This window comes from Rhinoraja longicauda, chromosome 11 (genome assembly GCF_053455715.1).
Source record: "Rhinoraja longicauda isolate Sanriku21f chromosome 11, sRhiLon1.1, whole genome shotgun sequence".
Classification (NCBI taxonomy): domain Eukaryota; kingdom Metazoa; phylum Chordata; class Chondrichthyes; order Rajiformes; family Arhynchobatidae; genus Rhinoraja; species Rhinoraja longicauda.
Window position 1 is genome coordinate 43,539,539 of NC_135963.1, and position 17,648 is coordinate 43,557,186.

At 40.8% G+C, this 17,648-nt stretch overlaps 1 protein-coding gene across 1 annotated transcript; it reads right to left on the minus strand.

The window, feature by feature from the left end:
- Nucleotides 1-434: 434 nt before the first annotated feature.
- LOC144597841 (leptin receptor gene-related protein) lies at nucleotides 435-17,499 on the minus strand. Its single transcript, XM_078407501.1, has 4 exons — nucleotides 17,367-17,499; nucleotides 13,432-13,507; nucleotides 7,699-7,885; nucleotides 435-3,939 (listed from the first exon to the last, which is right to left on the minus strand). Exons 1-4 carry the CDS (start codon nucleotides 17,380-17,382, stop codon nucleotides 3,823-3,825), a joined length of 396 nt encoding a protein of 131 aa, XP_078263627.1. The 5' UTR covers nucleotides 17,383-17,499; the 3' UTR covers nucleotides 435-3,822.
- Nucleotides 17,500-17,648: the final 149 nt, after the last annotated feature.

Here is a 17,648-nt window from a genome sequence, read left to right on the forward strand (position 1 = left end):
CACGTGACAATAATAACTAAACTATCTATCTTCCAGGGATCTCACATGCTGGACCTGGGTGTAAGACGAGGCCATTTACAAACCAAGTTCCATGTTGATGCAACGATAATTTAAAACATGGACCTGTTACTCCATCTCCCCGTAAGCAAGGATACAAGAATAGAAATAGCAATAAATTGACACGTAACTTACGCCAAGATTCGAAATATTACACCGGTGTATAAGTGGATGGTAAAGAGCAGGGCACATTGTTAAAACAAAATAATTGACAATTGAACCTACTTCCAACCACATTTTAATATGGTTGCTATCAGTGTTGAAATGGAAAGCTTGATTCCCCAGTATTAATCCCTCTGATATATAAACAATTCAAATAGCCCAAAAAAAAGCATTTTATTAACATATATTTAAATTCAAACACAAAACTATAAGAATCAATTTGAGATAACAACTTCATTCATCGTTTTACAATTAGTTTAATATACACTGTGTAAAGTGGAAAAAAAGGGTTGAAAATTTATTAACAATAACGATCGGTAAACAATTCACATACAAAAGTTTAAAAGCAATATGTGGCATTTGAAGCTTACAATATTCTTACAGTCATAATAAGAAACTTCAACCAAAGGGGAAACCCATTAAAAAAAATTCTGCCTCCACAAAAAGTCTATTTAAAAAAAACCAAGTCTTCTAAATTTGAAAGTTATTCATCAATGCTATTCTTGAATGTTTTATTATATCAAATGAACGTGAATAGTTAAAATCAGTTACCAGCTTAGTGCGACATTTAACAATCTGAAGGTAAGGAAATGATTTATAAGTAGGAACTGCAGATGCTGGTTTATACCGAAGATAGACACAAAATACTGGAGTAACTCATGAAGACAGGCAGCATCTCTGGAGAGAAGGAATGGGTGATGTTTTGGGTCTCAACCTGAAACGTCACCAATTCCTTCTCTCCAGAGATGCTGCCTGTCCCGTTGAGTTACTCCAGCATTTTGTGTCTATCTTTTGAATTGATTTATAAGCTGTGTCCCATCAGCATACAAATTAAAAGTGTTAATTATTTTGCACACACTATTTCAATTTTTATATGGGCAATGACAAAAGGCCATTAGTTAAGATGTGCATTTTCTTCATCCCGAAATTATTTTACACCCGACTTTAACATTTGATAAATGTTAGATTTACAATTTAGTTTTTCCAGAGACTATAATTTAAGATATCAAAGAGGCAAACAACACAATGCAGAATGTTTTTCTCCAATTAGATTTTAGACACATTTGAAGGACAATGCCAAAAATTAGTTTGGGCAATATTAATGTATGAATATGGAAAGCATGTTTTTAAATACTTAATGCCTGCATTAAAAAAGAGACAAATATCATACAGACATATTGGACATTCATGTAATATTATCAAACTCTAACCATTTATAATTTCATTTGACATATGCTATAATGTGTAGTCAAAGCGTCCTCCAAAACAAAATAAGCTTCCCCCATGGACTAGCCTGCAAGTTACAAGATCAATCTGGGAAACAAATACAGAAAGTGTCAAGATGGTCACATGATTCAAATTTAATGAATTTCATATACCATATGAAAAAAAACAGTAAATGTTATCAACACCAATAGGTAAAGCATAGCAGCAATTAGATGCCACATGTATGGCATTTAATGTTGCATTTATACATGGACCTTTGGGCCTGGTTTAATAATGAAATTAAACCCATCTTAGAGTACACAATAACCAGTATGTCCCTCTGTAATTTACTGTTATATCAGTATTAGCAAATAGTTAATTTTCCATTATCCCATCAACTACTTTCCAGATATTTACATTTCAAAAGTCTGTTTGAACTGGGCACAGTATATTCCTCAAGGAGACAATCTTCTTACATAATGTTCATACACAAAAGAAACAATAAATGTCAAATTACCCCTTCTTCAAAATATGAGCCAGTAGGTATTAGAAAGGGCAATATAAAAGCTGTCAAGATTTATTTTGAGTAGTGCTACTGTTGCTTACCAATTCAAACCCTTTGACTTGCACATAGCATCTTAAAGAAAAAGATCCTGAACATCTTAAATACTTTGCATTTTAAATAATACAATCTGGCTCTTTATGAATCTGTATAAACATATCAAAATGGCAAAGACTGAGATTTCTAAAGGAGTAAATGATGGCATTCTATTCATTAGAACGAATATATAGTTGATAAGATGCACTTTAAAAAGTTCTGACACCAAGCTAAATTCCATGTCAATAGAGAGGACACAGAGGGGGAGCAGCGAGAGAGCATGTTACTGAACTCTCGTCGAAGAGAGGACACAGAGGGGGAGCAGCGAGAGAGCATGTTACTGAACTCTCGTCGAAGAGAGGACACAGAGGGGGAGCAGCGAGAGAGCATGTTACTGAACTCTCGTCGAAGAGAGGACACAGAGGGGGAGCAGCGAGAGAGCATGTTACTGAACTCTCGTCGAAGAGAGGACACAGAGGGGGAGCAGCGAGAGAGCATGTTACTGAACTCTCGTCGAAGAGAGGACACAGAGGGGGAGCAGCGAGAGAGCATGTTACTGAACTCTCGTCGAAGAGAGGAACAGAGGGGGAGCAGCGAGAGAGCATGTTACTGAACTCTCGTCGAAGAGAGGATACAGAGGGGGAGCAGCGAGAGAGCATGTTACTGAACTCTCGTCGAAGAGAGGATACAGAGGGGGAGCAGCGAGAGAGCATGTTACTGAACTCTCGTCGAAGAGAGGACACAGAGGGGGAGCAGCGAGAGAGCATGTTACTGAACTCTCGTCGAAGAGAGGACACAGAGGGGGAGCAGCGAGAGAGCATGTTACTGAACTCTCGTCGAAGAGAGGACACAGAGGGGGAGCAGCGAGAGAGCATGTTACTGAACTCTCGTCGAAGAGAGGACACAGAGGGGGAGCAGCGAGAGAGCATGTTACTGAACTCTCGTCGAAGAGAGGACACAGAGGGGGAGCAGCGAGAGAGCATGTTACTGAACTCTCGTCGAAGAGAGGACACAGAGGGGGAGCAGCGAGAGAGCATGTTACTGAACTCTCGTCGAAGAGAGGAACAGAGGGGGAGCAGCGAGAGAGCATGTTACTGAACTCTCGTCGAAGAGAGGATACAGAGGGGGAGCAGCGAGAGAGCATGTTACTGAACTCTCGTCGAAGAGAGGATACAGAGGGGGAGCAGCGAGAGAGCATGTTACTGAACTCTCGTCGAAGAGAGGATACAGAGGGGGAGCAGCGAGAGAGCATGTTACTGAACTCTCGTCGAAGAGAGTTATGTCTTCTTCCTAAAGTGGGGCAGGATAAATAATTAACTACTTGACAGATTTATATCTTCCTGTAGCTCCAAAGGGGGGGGAAATGATAAATCCAAAGTCAATTACAATTGACATAATCATGCACTCATCGCATCAGATCTTTTCTGTTAGTTTTTGTTTTGATAATAAGGTGCATTAACAAAAAACCTGATGCAAGTTTGAAGGGGCCAAGTTGTATTTTCTTCTCTCAACTAAGTAGATGGCAACCTATAATTAATTCTGTTTATTGGTCCACATGAGCAAATGTATGCAGGGATACTCTTTTGCTTTACGAAAAATTGCCATTTTGGAAATGAGACAGATTAGTAAAAAGCTAGGGTATGAACTCACGAAATTAAGCACATTAATGAATCTTGGTTCTTAATGCTTGGTTACTTTTCAATGTTATGCTTGCAGGTAGTGTACACTGCACTTTGGAGTTGGGAGCTTCAGCTTCAATGCCAATCAAAGGGTCATCATATCCAGGGTCCATCACAACACTACCACTGCTCCCAACTAAAGTCATCACCTCTACCAAACACTAGGAAAAAGCCCAAAATGGTGAGAAAGATTACAGCATTGCCTGCCAGCACGAGTCCACAGGCTCCCCACTGGATCTGAAATATGCAAAACAGAATAACAATCTCAGCATAATAGATTTAAAAAATGGAACAATACCTGTACCATGGTGCAGCATGCACATTCAAATAAATATTTCCACACAAAATAACTACCCATAAAACTGTTATTACTTGATGGCTCCATTTCAATCTCTTCATATTTGTCCTCTCCGTAATGAAGAAAATTATTCCCATTGAAGAATGTACATTGAATCAATTAATGTAGTTTGTAAACTATGAGAGTTGACCAGATGACAATCCATGGGTCGATTAAGTAATTAACATTTAATTCAACATATCGATTAAATTACATAGAAATTCAAATAAATAGTTATGTTTACATTTTCTCTTTAATGTAGATTGCAGCAATCTCTAATTTTTTTCTGCTTTTGCAACCCTGAACTAATTTTTTTTCTTTGTGTGTGCAGCTGTAGGTTCAGGCAACTGGAAACGAATTCCATATTGCGTAAAATGATAGTATCGGGCTTACATCAGAGATAGAGAAATTAATGAAGAAAAAGCAAAGTCATATGATACATGTTTATTTGGAAAGGCTGATCAAGCATAGTTAGTATGGCTTTATATGGGTAAAATACTGGCTCATTAATTTGAATGCATTTTGTTTTGAAGAGTCAAGGAAGAATATTGATGAAGATAGGGCGACAGTCACATGGGCTTTAATAAGGCATTTGACAATGTCCTGCCTAGTAGGCTGGTCCAAAAGGTTGAGGCACATGGCATCCAAGACAGTCTGGTTAAATGGATCTAAATTTGGCGTGGTAATAGGAGGCACAGGGTAGTGGTGTATGGATGCTTTTCTGATTGGAAGTCCATGAGCAATAGTGTACTGCAGGGACTGGTGCTGGACCTTTGTTGTTTGCAATATATTCTAATGATATTCCAGCAATAAAGTTGCAGATGATGTTCAAGTTGGTGATGTTGTGCATTAGCATGGAAATTATCTAATGTTAAAGCAACATATTGACCAGATGCAATGTTGGGTAGAGCATTAGTAGATTGAATTTAAACCCAACCAAGTGAGATGAGATGCATTTTGAAAAGTCAGATAGTGTTAGGACATATATAGGAAATGGTACAGTGCTAAGGAAAGTTGATGAACAGAGGGACCTTGGTGTTGAAGTCCACAGTTCCCCGATAGTGGTGACACAAGTTGATGAAAAAGACATGGCATACTTCATGGGCTGAAGCAGAGAATATTAAAGTTGGGATGTTTTGTTTCAACTTTATAAAGCACCTGGGAATTGTGTGTTTAAAGTGTACCCTGAATCTGGCCCTCGCATAGTCACAGTTGACCTCTTCATTTTGGTTCAGATAGGGACAGACACAAAAAACACCTCGTAGAGCAGTGGTAATTTTCTCAAACAAGTCGGTTTTTCAAGTTCTTAACAGTATATACTGGGGAATCACTCTGAGAGAACCTAAAGTTTTTCAATGATTCACAACACCTACAGACTTTTTATAGACGTGTGACACATTGGTGACATGCAGATTTTACATTTTTTAAATAATTAATTGGTGATCAACGTCTCTTTAAAGCCTTTCAATCTTGTTTTTCCCAGTTATCTTTAACTTTCCGTGTCCTGATATTTAGAAAACCATTCTCCCACTTGTCTGATAAACAGGTGCAATAAAGGGCTTTTCTGTTTTTTCCTGGTCAGTTTTATTGCCTTCAGCCTAGTTTACAAGCTGCTATGGTTTATTTTTACTCTACCTAGCTGGGCCATGCAATCAAAACATTTCCTCTATGTCTGCAAGTTACCTTCACTATGTTGGTCTCTTTTCCCATCATTTTCCCAGTGCATAAGCTTGTGGGTTGAATGTATTACAAACTTGCCAAATTCTCATTATGTTTGGAATTTCTTACAGCAACACCATTAGGCCATACTCAGAGTATTGTGTGCAGTTCTGATTACTGTGCTATAGAATGTAAATGGTTGTATTGGAGAAAGAGCGGAGGGGATTCATCAGGAAATTGCTTAAACTGGAGGTCTTTTATGAAACAGGCTGGGTTGTTTTTCCTGGAGCAAAGGACGCTGGAGGGGTGACCTGATTGAGGTATACAAATTTTAATAGGCATAGATAGTCAGAATCTTTTTCCAAGCAAGATTGTATAAGTTTAAGGTGAGAGGAAGCTGTTTTAAAGGGAATGTGACAGAAACATTTTTGTTTGAAAACAGAGAATGTCTCAAATCTGGAACTTGCTGCTTATGACTGTGAAAATAGATGCAATCAATATGTTAAGAGGCACTGAAGTAGGCACGGTCTAGAAGGATATGGACCCAATGTGGGTAAATGGAATTAGTGTATATGGGCAAAATGTATGGTATGGATGTGGTCGGGCGACGGGCCAGTTTCTGTGCTGCACAACTCTAAAACAGATAAGGTTAACTATTTAATCTAATTTAGTGTCCACATTTTCCAACCTTTAGCCATGTTATCATGTGAATACTGCAATAAGGGAATAATGGATTTTTTTTTTTAATGGATTTTAAAAGGTCATTTGTCTTGAAGTTTTAACTGTTTCTTTCTCTGCAGATGTAGCCTGACATGCTGAGATCCAAATTTGATACAGGTGTCAACTGCTAATAGCTATTGTGGCAACAGAAATATTCTCTTGCAGAATTCACAAATTTCCACATAAAAAGTTAAATTACAGAATAAAATTCACTCTTGCGGAATTTGAGAAATAAATGAATAAATACACTTTTCTTTTTCTCAAGCCTCTTGACACATACATAGAAGACATGGCTTTGCTTTAACGAAAATCATAATACGGATTTGCATTTTGTTTTGAAGAGTTAAGTAAGAATATTGATGAAGACAGGGTGATAGTCACACAGGAACACAAAACCCTCTCCCCCAGTAACACAAAGGACCCCAATATATTTACTTTAAGATTTTCAGTATCTGCAGATATATGTGAGGATTCTCTTACATTAACTGTTACACCAACCAAAGAGCAAATACTTATCTTAACGACACAGATATTTTTGCATATTTATTAATTTGTTGTTCTGCATATTTGAATCTCTCTCTAAAATATTCAACGAAAGATTACTTAAAGCTATTTTGAAACCTAAATATATTAATTTATTCTCAAACTTTAAATACTTTCTTTGATGTACAATATGGAAAAAAATGTTCAAAGTATGTTCACTATTCATGTGCTATTCTGATCTATGTTCTGCATTCCTTGGCTTATTACTGTCATTGTTGTAAAATGTCCCCTCAACAGCGTCAACCAAAAACACTGTCAGTTTTTGCATGTCCAAAAACATCACCCTAGTCCTAACTCACTGCTCTCTGTGTTACGAGAATGCTTCAACATTCAATAGAGAAAGAGTAGAGATCAAATGTCAACTGTTTGGAAGATGTAGTCACCATTAAAAAATCCTTTCCCCAATCACGAAATTCCACCCCATTTCCTCATTCCATCCCTCTCTCTGGCAACTGTTTCTGTTTAAACCAAACTGTTTGCAACCGTGCTGAATGACATTGTTGAGTTGATGAACTGCAGCATCACTAAGACCACCTGCTTCCACCTCCATATTACAAGAACCTGCCAAGCTCAACTTCACTCTTTAAACTATGCTTTTGACTCTTTATTTCACCATGAACCAGGTTGATTTCCATCCTTCACCACATACATCCTATTTTTGGCAAACAAAAAAATACAAGCAGGTGACAAGGCTGAATTACAAGACATTTGTCAATCAACATTTAGGGAGGACTTACCACTGAAACTCGAGCAAGAATTACCGGGAGCCCAAAGGCAGAAACAACAATCCCCGTGGTGAAAAAATACGCAAGCTCACGACAGGCACTGCTTGCTGCATCGGAGTCATCACCCAATCTTCGTGCAATAAAGCTCGGGATAGGTGACAGGAGGTAAAATATCAGCACGAACAATGGCCAGTAAACTCTGTAGTGGATTTAAAAGAGGTTAAATAATGTTAAATTAGTATGATAATTGAAACTTGCAGTGAATTCTACAGGAAAAGAGGTTTGTCTATGCTTCTAATTAAAGACAGATTGTATAATGGAGGCACAGAGCCTTCAAATGCAAGGATCAGGTGCAAATAAATGAGCTGCTGGATGAGATGCGTAGGTCAGACAGAATCTGTGGACGCAAAGAAATGGTCGACCCTTCAAGTCGAAACCCTGCATCAGGACTGAAAGTGTAGGGGTGACTGTCAGTAGAAAGAGGTGAGAAGAGGGGTGAAGCAGGAGATTGCAACCAATGGGTGGATGCAAGGGAGTAGTTGATGGGCAGATGGAAAGATGGTGATAACAACAGAGGCTGGGAGGTGTATAGGAAACAGAGGAGCAGATTATGGAATTTGATAGAAAAAAATATGAGGAGTGAAACCAGACAAGAGAGGTATGCTGGGCAGATAAGAACATTGGTGGTTGTTGGTCGGGGAATGGATAGGGACCAAGTTGGCTGAATATGTCAATGGTAGGCAGATGGAACCAGGCAGGGGCGGGGAAAGAAACTGGTAACTTGGGGCCAGGAGGTGAAGAGGGCGTTTGGAAAGAACAGTGTGCAAGAGGACCTAGATTGATCACAAGAGAGAAACGAACCAAAAGAGTGTGGATTACTTGAAACTGGAGATTTCAATATTCATGCTGTTGGGTTGTAGACTACCCAAGCGAAATACAAGGTGCTGTTGCTAGAGTATATGTTTGGCCTTAATGTGGTAGTGAAGAAAGGCTAGGGACAGACTAGTCAGTGTGGAAATGGGGAGGGGAGTTGAAATGGCTAACAACCAGGAGCTCAAGATGGCCATTGCACAGAGTGGAGACCACTTGGCAAAGTGTTTGCCAGACTGCACTTGGTCTCGTCAATGTTGAGGCCACATCAAGAGCACCAACTGCAATAGATAGCCCCATAGCAGAAGCGTCCACCTCACGGGGCTGGAAACTGGAAGTGTCCCGAGCTAATTCTGCTACCACCATCGTCTACTGTACAAGTGAGGCTCCCACTGATTGTTGCCGGAAGCTTGCGCCCTTTTCAGGACGGACGATGATAGTGATATAACGTTTGAATGATGGACATGAAAGAAGAAGACTGCAATAGACGAGGTTGCAGGAGTTACATGTGACTTACATGTGAATATTTGAGTCACCTGGTGGAATGTTTAGGTCGTAGATGATGGTGAGGGAGGAAGTGCAAGGTCAGGTGTTGCAGATCCTACCATTGAAGAGAAAAGTGCCCGGGGACAAGGACGGATGGACAAACTAGGGAATCACGGAGAGTGGTTCTTGCAAAAAGCAGAAGGGGGGGGGGGGGGAGATGTGACTGGTGGTGGGGTTGTGATAAACTAGCAAAAATGATAAAGAATGATGTGCTGGGTGGGTGAAAAGCACCAAAGGAACTACGTCTATTTGATACTGTCCAATTAATTTAGTTTTAGTTCCATAATTTTGTTCATTTTACAAACTTTCAGGCCTTTCATTAGAGGAACCTTAAATTAATATCCATAATGTAGAGTAGAAAAACAGTAGGCAGCAAATCTATTAATCTTCAGACTGTGGGAAAAGAACAATTGAAAGAAAGCTAGAGTCCCAAATTTTCATTCAAGGAGAATGAAAGGTACATTAACAAGGAATGATAACACTGAATTTCTAGTCAGCACCATTTGATCCATTCATTTGGAATGCCAATTCTTTGACAACAGAGATCTTGTCCTTCTCCTGTGCACATGATGTCTGCATTGTTTCGACTTAAAGGCATGCTGCAAAATTATCAATTCCTAGAAATATGTAAAGTGGAATGAAAAGACAACATTGTAGATTTATTCACAAAATGCTGGAGTAACTCAGCAGGTCAGGCAGCATCTCGGGAGAGAAGGAATGGGTGACGTTTCGGGTCAAGACCCTTCTTCAGTCTGAAGAAGGGTCTCGACCCGAAACGTTACCCATTCCTTCTCTCCCGAGATGCTGCCTGACCTGCTGAGTTACTCCAGCATTTTGTGAATAAATCGATTTGTACCAGCATCTGCAGTTATTTTCTTATACAACATTGTAGAGACAGGGAAGAGGTAATGGTAGCAAAACAGCAGTCGATTAAACAAGAGGCACAAAACAAAGTAACAAATAAAGGAATAGCATGAGAGGTACAATAGCTACCACAACCCAAGTGAGGAAGAATTTAGACACAAAATGCTGGAAGTAACTCAGCGGGTCAGCATCTCTGAAGAAAAGGAATAGGTGATGTTTCGAGTTGAAACCCTTCTTCGGAATTAAATGGAAGGAAAGAGGCTGCTGGACCTAGACCTTCCCCCGAACTAGCATCTACAACTCCCTGCAAAATTGAGACATTGTCTCACGTCTCAAACTGGACCAACTACCAGTAATCTGTTCACACTGAATATCCTTTCCTTGTCCTTTCCCCAGTTCTGCTGGATCCATCAAAACTTATAGACATTAGAATATTTCCCTGCATCCTCCTATCCTAGTACCACCAATATTCTCTTAACATGGATTCAACCCTCTTCCAGTCCCTTTCCCAATATTCCAGCAACGTCCTTTGTAGAATACAAATGTCCTAGACCTATAATTTTTCCTCAAAGCTTTGACAGGCCCAAAACCATCTTGGTCCAACCAGAGTCCAGGCAACATTTCCAGTGCCCAAATAGCCCAGGATCACAAACAGCGCTGATAAACCTGTGATGAACTATTACATAGAAGGACATTATCAATAGACAATAGACAATAGGTGCAGGAGTAGCCCATTCGGCCCTTTGAGCCAGCACCGCCATTCACCGAGATCATGGCTGATCATCCACAATCAGTACCCCGTTCCTGCCTTCTCCCCATATCCCTTAACTCCGCTATCATTAAGAGCTCTATCTAACTCTCTCTTAAAAGCATCCAGGGAATTGGCCGCCACTGCTTTCTGAGGCAGAGAGTTTCACAGCTTCACAACTCTTAAGGGCAAGTGAAAAAAAATTTCCTCATCTCCGTTCTAAATGGCCTACCCCTTATTCTTAAACTGTGGCCCCTGGTTTGGGACTCCCCCAACATCGGGAACATGTTTCCTGCCTCTAGCATGTCCAATCCCTTAATAATCTTATATGTTTCAATAAGATCCCCTCTCATCCTTCTAAATTCCAGAGTATACAAGCCCAGTCGCTCCAGTCTTTCAACATACGACAGTCCCGCCATTCCGGGAATTAACGTCATGAACCTACACTGCACTCCCTCAATAGAAAGCATGTCCTTCCTCAAATTTGGAGACCAAAACTGCACACAGTACTCCAGGTGCGGTCTCACTAGGGCCCTGTACAACTGCAGAAGGTCCTCTTTGCTCCTATACTCAACTCCTCTTGTCATGAAGGCCAACATTCCATTAGCTTTCTTCACTGCCTGCTGTACCTGCATGCTTACTTTCTGTGACTGATGAACTAGGACACCCAGATCTCGTTGTACTTCCCCTTTTCCTAACTTAACACAATTCAGGTAATAATCTGACTTCCTGTTCTTACCACCAAACTGGGTAACCTCACATTTATCCACATTAAACTGCATCTGCCATGCATCTGCCCACTCACACAACCTGTCCAAGTGACCCTGCATCCTCATAGCATCCTCCTCACACTTCACACTGCCACCCAGCTTTGTGTCATCTACAAATTTGCTAATGTTACTTTTAATCCCTTCATCCAAGTCATTAATGAATATTGTAAATAGCTGCGGTCCCAGCACCGAGCCTTGCGGTACCCCACTAGTCAATAGCCTGCCATTCTGAAAGGGACCCATTTATCCCTACTCTTTGTTTCCTGTCTGCCAACCAATTTTCTATCCATGTCAGTGCCCTACCCCCAATACCATGTGCTCTAATTTTGCCCACTAATCTCCTCTGTGGGACCTTATCGAAGATTTTCCGAAAGTCCATGTACACTATATCCACTGGCTCTCCCTTGTCCATTTTCCTAGTTACATCCTCAAAAAAAATTCCAGAAGATTAGTCAAGCATGATTTCCCCTTCGTTGATCCATGCTGACTCGGAACGATCCTGTTACTGCTATCCAAATGTTCCACAATTTCTTCTTTTATAATTGACTCTAGCATCTTCCACACCACCAGTGTCAGGCTAACTGGTCCTGTTTTCTCTCTCCCTCCTTTCTTAAAAAGTGGGATAACATTAGCTACCCTCCAATCCATGGGAACTGATCCTGAATCTATAGAATCACCAATGCGTCCACGATTTCTAGAGCCACTTTCTTAAGTACTCTGGGATGCGGCCCATCAGGCCCTGGGGATTTATCAGCCTTCAGTCCCATCAGTCTACCCAACACCATTTCCCGCCTAATGTGAAATTCCTACAGTTCCTCCGTCACCCTAGGATCTCTGGCCACTAGAACATCTGGGAGATTATTTGTGTCTTCCTTAGTGAAGACAGATCCAAAGTACCTGTTCAACTCGTCTGCCATTTCCTTGTTCCCCATGATAAATTCACCTGCTTCTGTCTTCAAGGGACCCACATTAACCATTTTTTCCCTCTTCACGTACCTAAAGACGTATCCTTGACCCAAAGCTTATTACACATCATAATGTCAGATATTTTTGTTTGACAAGATAAAATATTATACTATATAATTATTTATTTGTTTCTTCTGACCTGAAGCTAGGAATTACCAACATCTGCCCATCTCCAAACTTCACTCAACATTTTAAATCAACTAATTAATTTAAAAAAATGTCTATTTATAAACAACAAAGCTCACTTTCAAGATAGTCACACGATGTTCACACAATTACGTTCTGGGCCATAAAGCATATTGCTCTGGGGATCACAAGGCACATATGCATCATTCTTGAACAAGGACAGAACCAACAACATTTATTTTTCAATGTCGCACTTGCTTTATAACTCGAATGCTGTCCCTCTTCAGACGACATCAATACATGCTGAGCTCCACTTTAACTAATCCTCACCGTCTTGTATCACCCAAGCAGCAGTTCTTCGTGTGTGGATCTAGGCAGTTTTGAGACCATACATGATCCTAACTTCATCCAACTTATCACATTTCTGCAAGAACCACTGAAGAATAATTAAGACTCCTATCAGTTTTTTTTCTTCCATAACCTCTGCATGTTAATGTTGATAACAGCATGGTTGTCAAACGTATGAATTCTGGACTTTCAACACCACAATAATCCTTCTGGGAATCCATTTGCTTTCTGGGGTATTTTAAAAGTCGTAGAGTGATACAGAAAATAGTGATATAGAGCGATATAGACTAAAACGTTCAGACAATAAGCATACTAGGCGTTCTTTGTCAGGGTGGGGTTTGTTTCAGCCTGATGATCTCTATAAATTGGAAAGCAAAAGAGAAGCTGCTAAGGAGTGATAGCAAATCAGATTGTGTAATTTCTGACTTGTAAGAAACAGCCCCGTGAAAGGAACAAACAACATACACGGTATTAAAAAAAGGTAGAAATCTTTTTCGATAAACTTACCCATATTGTTCAAGAGCACATCCTAACATGAGAAAAGTCAGGCCAATGGCACCACTGAAGGATAAACCAACCAGAGCTGCAACAGAAATGGAAAGGGCATGTTATCTTGCCATGCCGAAACAAGGAACTGCAGATGCTGTTTTACCAAGGAAAAACACAAAATAGTAGAATAACTCAGCAGGTCAGGCAGCATTCATAGAGAACATGGATAGATGACATTTTTTAGGTCAGGACCTTTCTTTAGACTGAACATAGAACAGTACACACAAGAATGGGCCCTTCAGCCCACAATGTTTGTACCGAGCATGATGCCATGCTGAACTGACCTCATCTGACCGTACATGATCCATATCCATCTATTCCTTTATTTCCATGTGCCCATCCAAAAGTCTCTTACCCGCCACTATCAAATCTGCCTCCAACACCACCCCTGGCAATGCGTCCACCCTGTGTGTAAAAAAAATGCCCCGCTTATCTCCATTAAACTTTCCTCCCCTCACCATATAGCTATGCCTTATAGTGTTGGATATGTCCACCCTGGGAATAGGTTTTGACTCTACCTCTCATAATTTTATATATTTTTATCAAGTCTCCCCTCAACCTCTAACGTGCCAGAGAAAACAATCCAAGTCTATCCAACCTGTTCCTGTAGCTGAAACCATCTAATTCAGGCAACACTGGTAAACCTCCTCTGCGACCAAAGCTTCCACATCTTTCCTGTAATGTGGCGACCAGAACAGCAGCCAATATTCCAAATGCTGCCTAACCTAAGTTCTATAGAGCTGCATCATGACTTCTTGTACTCAATGTCCCTAGCAATGAAGGCAAACATATCATATGCCATCTTTACCACCTTATCTACTTGTGTTGCCACCTTTAACGAGCTATGAACTTGGACTCCATGATCCCTCTGCACATCAATGCTGTTATGTGCCTTGCCATGAACTATACTCTCTCCTTCCATTAAGTCTCCCAAAGTGCAAACCCTCACACTTGCTCGAGTTAAACTCCATCTGCCATTTCTGCAGCTGATCTATATCCCGCTGTATCTCCTGAGAGACTTCCTCATTGTCTGCAACTCCTCCAATTTTGGTGTTGTCAGCAAACATACTCACCAACACATCTACATTTACATCAAAGTAATTTTATATATATCAAACAGCAGAAGTCCCAGCACAAATCTCTACGGAATTCCACTGGTCATTGACCTCCAGCCAGAATATCTACTTTCTACCACAGCACCTCTGTCTTCTATGATTGATCCAGTTCCAAGTCAACACAGATCCATTCGACCAAGTCATTATGAATCACATACATCTTAATCTGCTGGATTAGTCTACCATGAGCAACTTTATCAAAAGTCTTACTAAAATCTGTGTACAACATCCACCGTCCTACCTTCATCAAACTCCTTTGTCACCTCCTCAAAAAACTTAATCAAGTTAGTGAGACATGACCTGCAAACATACAAAGCCATGCTGGCTATCCCTAATTAGCCCATTCTCTTCTAAATAGGAGTGAATCCTATCTCGAAGAATTCTGAAGACAGTCCCGACCCGAAACATCACCTATCCATGTTCTCCAGAATACTGCCTGACCCACTGAGTTACTCCAGCATCTTGTATCTAGCTATGCATCGTCTCTACCACTTACATGATAAATTTTGCAATCTCATTGTTTCCACTTAATGGGATTGATTAAAAGTTGTTCACTGATGGCTGAATTTTCTCTCAGCTTTAACTTCTCCATTACAAATGACATGTGCTGCATCTTAATTTATGAATGCTGCAGTGGTCACAACCTCCCATCAACTATTTCCTCCTAAAATGTTCAAACTGTGGTATTAAATATTGAAGAGTCTGTGTTAAAACCTACATACTTTTGAACACGAACTAACTTCTTAGTCTTGTTTTTGGCCTGCACTACAAATCTTGGTTCTTACAGTTAAATTTTATTCTGGAATTAAGAAAATGTGATTAGCAAAGATGACCACAAATCTGCCAATCCTTATCAGTCTGGCCCAATTCTAGACCAACTGATATAGTGACTCTGAAATATACTAATTAGCCTTTAAATGAGAGGATAATTAGAGATGGTCAATAAACGCTGGCCTTGCAAATGACACCCACACCCTGAAACATATATAAAAACAAATTTCACCAATTCAGAGTGTACACTATACAATATTTTGGATTGACTTAGTGTACACCCCTCAGCTTCCTTCGCTCCAGGGAGAACAAGCCCGGCCTATCCAATCTCTCTCCATACCCAAAGTACTCCAATTCAGACAATATCCTGTTGATTCTCCTCTGCACTCTTTCCAATACAAACACATCTTTTCAATAACGCCGCGATCAGAACTGCAGGCTGTACTCCAAATGTGGCCTAACCAGTGCAACCGGATTAATATTTCAAGCAATTTCCAGTTATAACATTTTCTTTAAAATAAAGAATGTGAACACTCTTTATGTAAGATTTCATTCTGCACACTCCAACTAAAACATGGATAGATCAAAGGGAATCAGGTCTATTAAGTCACATTGTTACACAATGGTCTCTTCTATTGGACACAGTGATCCAAGCATAAATTATGTCCAGAGTTGTATTCATTTAGAAAAGCATTTTCCCCTTTGTTGCTACTCAAATTAATTTGCATCTCGCCAGTTGTAAAACGCCCATGAATCAAGCTGGATTTTGGAATAATTTTTTTTTTTTTTTAATTGCTTTTAAAATATTCCTTGATATGTTTAAGAGTAGCAAAGGTGTAGTCAGAAAATGAGTTGAAACATAAATCATTTCAGGATTCCTGCAGTGCATGGCAAGAAGTAAAGCCATTGGTACGAATAATAATATTATTGACAACTGGGCCATTAGCTGTGAAAAGGTGCAACTTCAAGTAAGCAATACAATGGAAAGGCATTGAAAGAGGATGATGTGGTTAATTACATCAGTGCTCAAGGAAAGAGAATGGAATAATACACCACAGAAACAAAATATCAGTTAATGAAGCAACAAAGAAGCAAAGTTGGGTGGTGCTGGTCAAGGACAGCTGTTTCGAAGTGACAATCCTTGTGGACCTTGTGGATAAGTATTTTAGAACAACTATGGGTTCAAAGATGTAAATGACTTGGATATAAAGGTAGATTTAGGGATGGTTAGTAAATTTGCAGAGGAGCCCAGGTTTGCTGGGACTGTGAGGAATGTTGTCGAACTGTACAGCAGCAGAGAGAGATCAACTACGGAAGTGGGCAAATAAATGGCAGATGGAATTTAACCTGAGCAAGGCGTTTTACTTTGGCACACAAAGGGAATGCAAGGGGAAACGATACAATTAATGGAAAGACCTTTAGTTGCAGTGATTTACAGAGGGATCTCGAGATCCAAGTTCATAACTCTCTGAAAGTGGCAACAAAAAAAACGAGTGGTAAAGAATATATATGACATTCTTGGCTTCATTATTTGAGGCATTGAATATACGAATCAGGAAGTCATGATGTAACTTTTGGGGGCTTTGGTTAGGCCACATTTGGAGTATTGCTTGTGGTTCTGGTCACTTCAATGTAGGAAGGATGTGGAGGCTTTGTAAAGGGTCCGGAGCGGTTACCAGACAGATGCCTGGATTAGAAGGCATTGGCTACAAAGAGAGGTTGTATCTGTGGCGTCCAGAGGGGGAGGGGAGGGGAGGGGGGAATATGCCCAGGGCAGGGAGGGAGGGAGGGGGGAATCTCTCGCTGTTGTGCGGTGATATTGACCGGCTCCCATTGTGTTTGTGTGTATGTGAGAGAGGAGCCACATTTGGGAGCAGGCCCGCCGTTGCCCGGCGTCGGGGACGAGCCGAACGTTTTCACGGTGAACGAGATGACCCTCGGTGCGAGTGGCCGGTGGCGCCCGGTCTCCCGGGCCTCTCGGCGGTGATGGAAGGAGACGCGTCCTACCTTTAATCCCCGCCATCTTCCTGTTGCTCCAGCCTTCCCCCCTGCCGACCGACGGCCGTCCAATCAGCGGCGCCGGCACTGCGCGGCGACCGCTCCTCCAATCAGCGAGCACGCTCCCGCAGACAGCTGGAGCAGCGAGCCCACCAATCAGCGCAGGGCTCGGCCTCCCACGACTAATCAGGTGGCAGGACCAGGCTGACGCTACTCCTCGCCGTCGACCAATTGCATCGCTGACGCGGAGTGGATGCATCTTGCAGGATTTATCCAAACACTTCCTTCACT